At 37.2% G+C, this 13,181-nt stretch overlaps 1 protein-coding gene across 1 annotated transcript in view; it reads right to left on the minus strand.

The window, feature by feature from the left end:
- EFCAB3 (EF-hand calcium binding domain 3) overlaps positions 1–13,181 on the minus strand; it is a 498,542-nt gene that overhangs the window by 342,098 nt on the left and 143,263 nt on the right. The window contains exon 36 of the mRNA XM_070227127.1: positions 11,927–11,980. Coding sequence (XP_070083228.1) covers positions 11,927–11,980 — 54 coding nt within the window. The remainder of the gene's footprint in view (positions 1–11,926; positions 11,981–13,181) is intronic.

Here is a 13,181-nt window from a genome sequence, read left to right on the forward strand (position 1 = left end):
TTCTCTGAGAAATATCTGACTCAATTAGGAAATGCAACATAAGGATTTCTAGGCATTACAGAGAGAGAATAGAGGGAGAATGGAGCAGAAAGCTCGTTCAAAGAAATAATAGATGAGAATTTCCTAAACCTGGGGAAAGAGCTGGAAATACAAGTAAAATAAGATAATATAACTTCTAATTAAATCAATGTAAAACGACCTTCTCCAAGGCATATAGTAGTAAAGCTAGCAAAAGTAAATGACAAGAGATCTCATCAAGATGGCAGCATAAGCAGACCCTGAACTCATGTCCTCCCATGAACACAACCAGGTTACAACTATTTTTGGATAAATTACCCTGGAGAGAAGACTGAAAACTGGATAAAAAGAACTCCCACAACAAGGGACAGTCCTGACTAAGGCGGAAGAGGCAGAAATTCCTGCTGGAGAGGAAAAAAGCCACCTTTGGGAGCAGCGGAACTTCTCAGCTGGCCAGGGGGGAGCCACCCTAAGGTACGCAGCCCTCCCTGGAGGAGTGAGGTCTGGAGCAGGGGCTGATACTGCTATAAGCATCCTTCAGACACAGCCCGACTGCAATGGGGGTCTTACTGTCTGGCTTTGCTGGCTACTAACTGCAGCAAGGATACCCCCAGAAAAGCTATCGGCAAAAGCCAAAAAGACCCGGGTCTTAAAGGGCCCATGCACAAACTCACTCATTGCAGCAATCTAAAATTACCAGAGAGAAGGCTGACAGTCCTTTGGTGAAATGAGACTCACCTGGTGGGTTCTGGGGGCATCTTGGTGAGAGGAGGGACCTCACCAGAGACTGAGACATTGGTGGGGGCCATTGTTCTGAACTGGTCCAGGCGTGCTGACACAGACCCCTGTGGGCGCCACTGAGGTTCATCCCTTAGCCTGTTAGCCCAGGGGTCTGTCATGCCCACTGGAGCACAGATTTGATCCAGTTCAGCCAGGGCAGGCAGACTGCCCAAGAGACTGCCTGACCTAGCAGCAAGCCCTCAGGCTACTTTTCAGCCTCCATTGACTGGGTGCCTTGATCCTCTACAGGCAGGCAAGGGTGTCTGCCTCTGTGGGGTGGGACCTGTGTGAAGACCAGGTGAACTGTGGGGGGCATTGGTGGAGGGGTGGGGGCCTCTGCAGTGCAGCATCAGGGTGCACTCCAGGAGGTTGAGAAGTGTGAGTGGACCATGACTGTGTTGACAGTGTGTGTGGTCCTGTGGGGAGTGAGACTTATCAGCCGGCAGAAGACCTGTGCTTCACAAATAGCCACAAAAAGGTTCAGCCCCACCTTGCAAAGCCTGAAACAATTGAGTGCTCCCATGCCTAGGGCCAGCCCCACTGGCTGCACTCCTAAGAGAACTGACAACAGCCTTGTAGGCCTGAGGCCTACAGCAATTGCAAGCCCCTAAACCTAGCAAGCAGCTACACTGGGTACCAATCCAATTAAGAGGAAAATTGCAACAGGAGTGTGCTGATAGACTTTGTAGCCAACGGTGCTGAGGCTCCCCAATCTGGATTTACAAAGAGCTGGCCAGGGAAGGAAAGACTAGACTCCGTGGGTACCTGCAGTGGGAGCAACCCTGACACAGCAGGTGGACATAAGTAGCCCACAAAGGGGTCACTCCTGGATCTTCTGGACTGGTGACAAGAGGGAAGCACACTGCTGAGCCTCATAAGGCATCTCATACATAAGGCCACTTCTCCAAGATCAGGAGACATAGCCGACTCACCTAATATATAGAAACAAGCACAGAGAAAGAGGCATAAAAAGAAGACAAAGGAATACTTTCCAAGCAAGGGAACAGGACAAAACCCCAGAAAAAGGACTAAATGAAACAGAAACAAGCGACCTACTCAACAAAGAGTTCAAACAAAAAATCATGAGGATGCTCACAAATATGGGGAAAATATTGGATGAACACAGTGAGCACATCAGCAAAGAACTGGAAGGTATAAAAAAAAAACCAATGAGAAATGAAGAATACAACACTGGAAATGAGAAATTCACTAGAGGGACTCAATAGCAGAGTAGAGGATGCAGAAGAACGGATCAGCGAGCTAGACGAAAGACTAGAGGAAATCACCCAAGCAGAAAAGAAAAAAGAAAAAAGAATTAGATAGAATGAGAACAGTCTAAGGGAACTCTGGGACAATATCAAGCATGCTAACATTCGGATTATAGGTGTCCCAGAAGGAGAAGAGAGAGACAAAGGGGCAGAAAATTTATTTGAAGAAATAATAGATGAAAATTTTCCTAACCTGTTTTCCTTCCTCAGATTAGGAAAATTATTATCAAAAAAACAAAACAACAACAACAAAAAATCAAGGCAATAAAATCACTTGTAAAGGTAAAAATATAGTAAAGCTAGCAGATTAACTACCTGTGAAGATGATATGAAGGTTAAAAGACAAATGTACTAAAATCAGCTATTTCAATGATAAGAGGGTAATGGATGGGCACATACTAAACAAGAGATTATATATGATTTGAAAAACATAAAATTGGGAGGTGGGGAGTGAAAAAGTAGAGCTTTTAGAAAGAGGTCAAGCTAAAGAGTCTATCAACTCCATATAGACTGTTATATACAAAGAATATTAAATAGGATCCTCATGGTAATCACAACTCAGAAACGTATAATAAGCAAGCAAAAAAGTAAGACAAAAGAAATCAAACGTATTACTAAAGATAGTCATCAAACCACAAGGGAAGAGAGCAAGAGAAAAAGACATGAACAGAGAAGAACTACTAAAACACCCAGAAAAAAAAGTAACAAAATGGCAATAAATACATATTCATCAACAGCTACTTTAAACATCACTGGACTAAATGCTCCAATCAAATGCCATAGGGTGGTGAAGTGGATAAAAAAGCAAGAGCCATGTATATGCTGCATACAAGAGACACACTTCAGACCTAAAGACACTCACAAACTGAAAGTCCAAGGATGGAAAAAGATATTCCACGCAAAAGGCAAAGAAAAGAAAGCAGTGGTAGCAATACTTACATCAGACAAAACAGACTTTAAAACAAGAACCATAACAAGAGACAATTACGGGCACTATATAATGATAAAGGGAACAATCCAACAAGAAAATATAACACTTGTAAATATCTATGCACCCAACATAGCAGAACCTAAATATATAAAGCAATTATTAACAGACATAAAAGGAAAAATAGTAACACAATAATGGTAGGGGACTTTAACACTCCACTTACACCAATGGATAGATCATCCAAGTAGATCAATAAGGAAGCACTGGCCTTAAAGGACACATTAGACCATATGGACTTAGTAGATATATACAGAAAATTCCATCCAAAAACCACAGAATACACATTCTTTTCAAATGCACATGGAACATTCTCCAGGATTGATCATATATTAGGACACAAAACAAGTCTCAATAAATTTAAGAAGATTGAAATAATATCATGCATCTTTTCTGACCACAAAGATATGAAAATAGAAATCAACTACAAGAAGAAAAGCAGAAAAGCCACAAATATGCAGAGATTAAGCAAAATGCTACTGAACAATGATTGGGCCAATGAAAAAATCAAAGGAGAAATCAAAAAATTCCTGGAGACAAATGAAAATGAGAATACAACATGCCAAAATCCGTGGGATATAGCAAAAGCGGTTCTAAGAGGGAAGTTTATAGCAATTCAGGCCTACCTCAACAAAGAAGAAAAACCCCAAATAGACAATCTAAAAGTGCACCTAAAGGTAATGGAAAAAGAACAACAAACAAAGCCCAAAATCAGCAGAAGGAAAGAGATAACAAAAATCAGAGCAGAAAGAAACAAAACACTGACTAAAAAATCAATAGAAAAAATTAATGAAATCAAGAGCTGGTTCTTTGAAAAGATAAACAAAATTGACAAACCCTTAGCTAGACTCACCAGGAAAAAAAGAGAAGGCTCAAATAAATAAAATCAGAAATGAAAGAGGAGAGATTACAATGGACACCTCAGAAATACAAAAGATAATAAGAGAATACTATGAAAAGCTATTTGGCAACAAATTGAATAATCTAGAAGAAATGGATAAATTCTTAGAAACATACACCTTCCAAATCTGGACGAAGAAGAAGTAGAAAATTTGAATAGACTGATCACCAGTAGGGAGATTGAAACAGCAATCAAAAGCCTCCCAAAAAATAAAAGCCCAGGACCAGATGGCTTCCCTGGTGAATTCTACCAAACATTCAAAGAAGACTTAATACCTATCCTTCTCAAACTCTTCAAAAAAACTGAAGAGAAGGGGAGGCTTCCTAACTCATTCTACGAAGCCAACATTATCCTGATACCAAAACCAGATAAGGACAACATTCATTCCAGGGATGCAGGGATGGTTCAACATCTGGAAATCTATCAACGTGATACACCACATTAACAAAATGAAGAAAAAAAATCACATGATCATCTCCATAGATACAGAGAAAGCATTTGACAAGATACAGCATCCATTTATGATAAAAACTCTAAATAAAATGGGTATAGAAGGAAAATATCTCAATATAATAAAGGCCATATATGACAAACCCACAGCAAATATCATTCTCAACAGAGAAAAACTGAAAGCTATCCCTTTAAGAACAGGAACCAGACAAGGATGCCCACTGTCACCTCTCTTATTTAACAGAGTATTGGAAGTCCTAGCCAGAGCAATCAGGCAAGAAAAAGAAATAAAAGGGATACACATCGGAAGAGAAGAAGTGAAACTGTCACTCTTTGCAGATGACTTGATCTTATATCTAGAAAACCCTAAAGAATCCACTAAAAAACTTTTAGAAACAATAAAGGAATACAGTCAAGTCACAGGACACAAAATCAACATACAAAAACTGGTGCCTTTCTATACACTAACAACGAAGTAGCAGAAAGAGAAATTAGGAATACAATCCCATTTACAATCACAACAAAAAGAATAAAATATCTAGGAATAAACTTAACCAAAGAGGTGAAAGATCTGTACACCAAAAACTATAAAACATTGTTGAAAGAAATAGAAGACACAAAGAAATGGAAAGATAGTCTGTGCTCTTGCATTGAAAGAATTAACATCATTAAAATGTCCATACTTCCTAAAGGAATCTGCAGATTCAATGCAATCCCTATCAAAGCTGCAACAACATTTTTCGCAGAAAGAGAACAAAGAATCCTAAAATTTATACAGAACAACAAAAGACCCTGAATAGCCAAAGGATTCCTGAGAAAAAAGAACAAACCTGGAGGTATCACACTCCCTGATTTCAAAATATACTACAAAGCCATAGTAACCAAAACAGCATGGTACTGGCACAAAAACAGACACACAGATCAATGGAACAGAATCGAGAGCTCAGAAATAAACCCACACATTTATGGACACCTAATATTTGACAAGGGAGCCAAAAGCATACGATGGAGAAAGGAGAGTCTCTTCGATAAATGGTGTTGGGAAAACTGGACAGCCACATGCAAAAGAATGAAAGTAGACCATTCCCTTACACCATGCACAAAAATCAACTCAAAATGGATTAAAGACTTTGATATAAGGCCGAAAACCATGAAACTTCTAGAAGAAAACATAGGCAGTACACTCTTTGACATTGGTCTTAGCAGCATATTTTCAAGTACCATATCTGACCAGGCAAGGGAAACAAAAGAAAAAATGAACAAATGGGACTACATCAAACTAAAAAGCTTCTGCACAGCAAAGGAAACCATCAACAAAACAAAAAGACAACCTAACAATTGGGAGAAGATATTTGCAAAGCATATATCAGATAAGGGGTTAATATCCAAAATATACAAAGAACTCATACAGCTCAACAACAAAAAAACTAACAACCCAATTAAAAAATGGGCAAAAGATCTGAACACAGCTTTCTCCAAAGAAGATATACGGATGGCCAACAGGCATATGAAAAGATGCTCAACATCATTAGCTATCAGGGAAACGCAAATCAAAACTACAATGAGGTATCACCTCACTCCGGTCAGAATGGCTATCATTAACAAGACAGGAAATAACAAATGTTGGAGAGGATGTGGAGAGATGGGAACCTTGTACACTGCTGGTGGGAGTACAAACTGGTGCAGCCACTATGGAAAGCACTATGGAGTTTCCTCATAAAATTAAGAATAGATCTACCATATGATCCAGCTATTCCACTGCTGGGTATTTATCCAAAGAACTTGATAATACAAATGCATAAAGATACCTGCACCCCTATGTTCATTGCAGCACTATACACAATAGCTAAGACTTGGAAGCAACCTGGGTGCCCATCAAGGGACAAATGGATAAAGAAGATGTGGTATTTATACACTACGGAATACTACTCAGCCATAAGAAATGTTGAAATCTGGCCATTTGTGACAACATGGATGGACCCTGAGGGTATTATACTAAGTGAAATAAGTCAGAGGGAGAAAGTCAAATACCGTATGATCTCACTCATAAGTAGAAGATAAAAACGACAATCAAACACATAGCAATGGAGAATGGATTGGTGGTTACCATGGTGGGGAGGATGGGGCAAAAGGGGTGATTAGGCTCACATGTAGGGGGATGGACTATAATTAGTTTTTGGGTGGTGAACATGATGTAATCTACACAGAATTCGGAATATATTATGATGTACATCCGAAAGCTATATAATGTTATAGTCCAATGTTACTGCAATTAAAAAAAAAAGTAAATGACAAAGAAAAAATATTAAGGGCAGCAAGGCAGAAGAAAATAACTTACAAAGGAACCTCTATCAGGCTTTCAGAAGATTTCTCAACAGAAACCTTACAGGCTAGGAGAGAGTGAAATGATATATTAAAAATTCTGAAAGACAAACATCTTCAGCCAAGAATACTCTATCCAGCAAGAATATTCTTCAGATATGATGGATAAATAAAAACTCTCCCAGATAAACAAAAGCTAAGGAAGTTCACCACCACAAGACACCCTCTACAAGAAATGATCAAGAAGATCCTCATACCTGAAAAAAAAGAAAGGGTTTACAAAGCCTTGAGCAAGGAGATAAATAGGCAGACAAAAATCAGAAAAATTCAGCTCTCTATCAGAAGAGGTTAGCAAACACTTAATCATAACATTAAAGATAAAGGGAAGGAAAACATAAAAAATAACTATAATCTTGTTGTTTTAACCACAAACCCACAACACAAGAGGGAATAAGTTGTGACAATAATAACTTACAAGGGGAAGAGGAAAGGGATGGAATTGGCTTAGACTAAGGGAATAAGAGGCTACGGACTATCTCTCTACAAAAGTTTTTATACAAACTTCATGGCAACCACTAAACAAATAATCATAACAGAGACACAAATGATAAATAAAGAGAAAACTGAGAAAACTATCATAGAGAACTACCAAATTGAATGGGTAGTCTGAAGAACATGGGAGGAGAAACAAGGGAAATACAGAACAACTGGAAACCAAGCAACAAAATGGCAGCTTTAAGCCTTCATATATCAATAATCACCCTAAATGTAAATGGAATGAATTCTCCAATCAAAAGAAACAGAGCAGCAGGATAGAATAAAACAGAAGACCCAACTTGGGGCTGGCCCAGTGGTGTACTGGTTAAGTTCGTGTACTCTGCTTTGCAGGCCTGGGATTCATGGGTTTGGATCTTGGGTGTGGACCTACACACTGCTCATCAAACCATGCTGTGGCAGCATCGCACATACAAAATGGACGAAGACTGGAACACATGTCAGCTCAGCGACAATCTTCCTCAAGCAAAAAGAGGAAGACTGGCAACAGATGTTTGCTCAGGGCCAATATTCCTCACCAAAAACAAACAAACAAAAAACAAACAAAAAAAACTAGACCCAACAATATGTTGTCTCCAGGAAACACATCTTGGCTCTAAAGGCAAACACAGGCTCAGAGTGAAGGGATGGAAGATGATACTCCAAGCTAATGGAAAACAAAAGAAAGCAGGTGTTGCCATACTTATCTCAGACAAAGCAGACTTCAAGATAAAGAAGGCAATGAGAGACAAAGACGGGCAGTATACAATGATAAAAGGGACACTCCACCAAGAAGACATAACACTTATAAATATATATGTACTCAATGCAGGAGCATCAAAGTACATAAAGCAACTATTAACAAACCTAAAAGGAGATGTTAACAACAAGACAATAATACTAGGGAACCTTAACACCCCAGTTATATCAATGGACAGATTATCCTGACAGAAAGTCAAGAAGAAAATAGTGGAATTAAATGAAAAACTAGACCAGATGGACTTAATAGATAAATATAGAACACTCCATCCAAAAACAGCAGAATACACATTCTTCTCAAGTGCACAGGGAACATTCTCAAGGATAGACCATATGTTGGGAAACAGGGCAATCTTCAATAAATTCAAGAAGACTGAAATCATATCAAGCATCTTTTCAGACCATAATGCTATGAAACTAGAAATCAACTACAAGCAAAAAGGTGGGAAAGTGACAAACATGTGGGGACTAAACAACATGCTACTGAACAAACAAGGGATCATTGAAGAAATTAAAGGAGAAATCAAAAAATATCTAGAGACAAATGAGAATGAAAATATATCATACCAACTCTTATGGGATGCAGCAAAAGCAGTCCTAAGAGGCAAATACACAGCAATACAGGCCCACCTTAACAAACAAGAAAAACCTCAAATAAGCAATCTTAAACTACACCTAACAGAATTATAAAAAGAAGAACAAAGTCCAAAGTCAGCAGAAGGAGAGAAATAATAAAAATTAGAGCAGAAATAAATGAAATTGAAATAAAAAAAAAAAAACAGTGGAAAGGATCAATGAAACTAAGAGCTGGTTCTTTGAGAAGACAAACAAAATTGATAAGCCCTTAGCCAGACTCAGCAAGGAAAAAAGACAAGAGGCTCAAACAAATAAAATTAGAAATGAAAGAGGAGGAATTACAACAGATACCACAGAAATATGAAGGATTATAAGAGAATACTATGAAAAACTATATGCCAAGAAATTGGACAATCTAGAAGAAATGGATAAATTCTTAGACTCATACAACCTCCCAAAACTGAATCAAGAAGAAATAGAGAATCTGAATAGACCAATCACAAGTAAAGAAATTGAAACAGCAATAAAAAACCTCCCAAAAAATGAAAGTCCAGGACCAGATGGCTTCTCTGGAGAATTCAAACAAACATTAAAAGAAGATTTAATACCTATCCTTCTCAAACTAGTCCAAAAAGTTGAAGAAGACAGAACACTTCCTAACACATTTTACGAGGCCAATGTCACCCTGATCCCAAAGCCAGACAGGACAACATAAAAAAGGAAAAGTATAGGCAAATATCACTGATGAACATAGATGCAAAAATCCTCAATAAAATATTGGCAAACCAACGTCAGCAACACATTAAAAGGATCACACACCATAATCAAGTGACATTTTACACCAGGGATGCAGGCATGATTTAACATCCGCAAATCAATTGATGTGATACACCACATTAACAAAATGAGGAATAAAAACCACATGATCATCTCAATAGACACGGAGAAAACACTTGACAAGATCCAATATCCATTTATGATAAAAATTCTGAATAAAACAGGTATAGAAGGAAAGTACCTCAACATAATAAATGCCATATATGACAAACCCACAGCCAACATCATACCTGACAGTGAAAAACCGAAAGCCATCTCTCTGAGAACAGGAGCAAGACAAGGGTGCCCACTCTCACCATTCCTATTCAACAGAGTACTGGAGGTTTTGGTCAGAGCAATTAGGCAAGAAAAAGAAATAAAATGAATCCAAATAGGCAATGAAGAAGTGAAACTCTCACTGTTTGCAGATGACATGATTTTATATATAGAAAACCCTGAAGAGCCCACTGGAAAACTATTAGAAATAATCAACAACTATTGCAAAGTTGCAGGGTACAAAATCAACTTACAAAAATCAGTTTCATTTCTATACTCTAATAACAAACTAACAGAAAGAGAAATCAAGAATACAATTCCATTCACAATCACAACAAAAAGAATGAAATGTCTAGGTTATTCCTAGACATTCCAAGAAACAGAAAGATATTCCACACACATGGATTGGTAGAATAAGTACAGTTAAAATCTCCATACTACCTAAAGCAATCTATAGATTCAAAGCAATCCCAATGATAATCCCAATGACATTCTTCATGGAAATATAACAAAGAATCCTAAAATTCACATGGGGCTACAAAAGACAGCAAATAGCTAAAGCAATCCAAAGAAAATAAGAACAAAGCTGGAGGCATCAAAATCCCTGAATTCAAAATACACCACAAAGCTATAGTAATCAAAACAGCATGGTACTGGTATAAAAACAGACACACAGATCAGTGGAACATAATTGAAAGTCCAGAAATAAAACTACACATCTATCGACAGCTAATCTTTGACAAAGGAGCTAGGAACATACAACGGAGAAAGGAAAGTCTCTTCAATAAATGGTGCTGGGAAAACTGGACAGCCACATGCAAAAGAACGAAAGTATACCATTATCTTTCACAAGACACAAAAATTAATTCAAAATGGATCAAAGACTTGAATGTAAGACCTGAAACTATAAAATTCGTAGAGGAAAATATAGGCAGTACACTCTTTGACACTGGTCTTAGCAGGATCTTTTTGAATACCATGTCTATCTGGACAAGGGAAACAAATGAAAAAAAATAAGCAAGTGGGAATTCATGAGACTAAAGAGCTTCTGCAAAGCAAAGGAAACCAGGAACAAAAGGAAAAGATGACCCACCAACTGGGAGAAAATATTTGCAAATCATACATCCAAAAAGGGATTAAGTTAATCTCCAAAATACATAGAGAACTCAAACAACAACTACAACAAAAAAAAACAAACAACCTGATCAAATAATGGGCAGAGGATATGAACAGACATTTTTCCAAAGAACCTATACAGATGGTCAAATAGGCACATGAAAAGATGTTCAACATCACTAATCATCAGGGAAATGCAAGTCAAAACTACACTAAGATATCACCTTACACCCATTAGCATGGCTACAACCACCAAGACAAAACATAAATGTTGGAGAGGATGTGGAGAATAGGTAACCCTCATTCACTGCTAGTGAGAATGCAAACTGGTGCAGCCATTACGGAAAAAAGTACGGAGATTTCTCAAAAAATAAAAAATAGAAATAGCATATGATCCAGTTATCCCACTACTTGGTATTTATTCAAAGAACTTGAAATCAACAATTCGAAGAGACTTATGCACCTCTATGTTCATCGCAGCATTATTCACAATAGCCAATAGGTGTAAGCAACCCAAGTGCACAGTGACTGATGATTGGATAAAGAAAATGTGGTATATATACACAACGGAATACTACTCAGCCATAAAAAAGACAAAATTGTCCCATTTGCAACAACATGGATGGACTTTGAGGGTACTATGTTAAGTGAAAAAAGCCAGACAGAGAAAGATAAACTGTACGATTTCCCTCCCTATGTGGAAGATAAACTAACGCTTGGAGAAAGAGAACAGATTAGTGGATACTAGAGGGGATAGCAGTTGGAGGGTGGGTATAAGGGGTAAAGGGGGACATTTATATGGTGACTGATCAAAAATAATGTACAACTGAAATTTCACAATGTTATAAACTATTATGACCTCAATAAAATTTTAAATAAATAAATAAAAGTAGTTTTGACAAGGGGAGTATGATGGGGGGTGGGAAAAGATGGAATGAGGAATTGTTTCATTTTATTTTTAGCCTTTGTATACTTTTTAATTTTTAACCATCTTTCATAATGGTAAAAATAACCAATTTTAAAAAACTAAATTAATAGAATAAAAGGAAAAATAAAAATAAATGCAAAAAATATGGAAAGCAGATATCACTTTTTCAATTTTGCATGGTAACTTTTTCTCACCTTTAAGCATCTTCACAATTCCTATCAATGTTTTCATATCCATATCTTCATCAGCTATAAAATGAGATCAATTCACATATATAAGCATGGATACTCAAAAAACAATTTAAATTTGGCAATTTTCAGAATTTCCTCTAGAATTTTCTCACCTAGTGTGTCGCTATTTCCTCATTTCTATAACAGAATATAATAGCACCTATCTCATAGGCTTTGAGTAAGCATTAAAAGAGAATAAGGTGCTGGCCTATAGCGTAGTAGTTAAGTTTGGTGCACCCCACTTCAGCGAGCAGCCCAGGCTCATGGGTTCGGATCCCAGACACAGACCTATGTCACTCATCAGCCAGGCTGTAGCAGTGACCCATATATAAAGTGGAGGAAGATTGGCACAGATGTTTGCTCAGGGCTAATCTTCCTCAACAATAAAAAAAGAGAGAGAGAATAAGTAAGGTGCTTAGACCAATGTCTAGCATATTGTATGTGCTCAATAAATGATAGCCATTACTTTTTAAAAATTATAAATAAATAAGCAGAATCTATATGTTTTTTTCTGATATAAAGAGACAGCCATACCAGATATTTTTTCTAACTTAAAGTTTTGGATATGACACTGATGATTATAGCATCTCTTTTAAATATAAAATATAATTTCTTAATTTTCCTATCTAATCTCTAGAGGTAATATATGCCTTGTGGGCTTATTATAATGGCCTGAAGAATAGCTTTCATAGAGAGCAAATAAATATTCCTAAATATACAGAAAGAAAAAACTCTGTAGTCAATGTTTCCGCTCTTAACATCTGGTAAGGTTTTAAGGGGATATGATTTTAATTAGCAAACAGTTAACACGCAAGGGCAGCATGACCTGATGTTACCCTCTTGCCTTCATAGATATGTCAGATAATTACCTGTGTGGAAAGAAAGCAAAGAAAATCCCAATTGTACAGTGAAAGAATATATAAATACCATATACATGCACATACATATAATTTTTGGAACTGTAATTATGAGACCAGGAGATTATGAATCAATGATAAGAATCTTTCATAGCATGCTCTCAAACAGACCCTATATAATGTAACTAATGCAAACAAGTCATTCAATTTCTGATGACTTACCAAGAGAACAAAAGGGTTTTTTAAGTTTCTTTTGGATTAATCCTAGCTAAGTAGGATTTAAAATGTTTTGTTCTGTGAATTAAGGAAATTTAATAATTTTTTAATGTAAAATAATACCTACCCACAATATCTTATCCATT

The sequence above is a fragment of the Equus caballus genome, chromosome 11 (assembly GCF_041296265.1).
Source record: "Equus caballus isolate H_3958 breed thoroughbred chromosome 11, TB-T2T, whole genome shotgun sequence".
Classification (NCBI taxonomy): domain Eukaryota; kingdom Metazoa; phylum Chordata; class Mammalia; order Perissodactyla; family Equidae; genus Equus; species Equus caballus.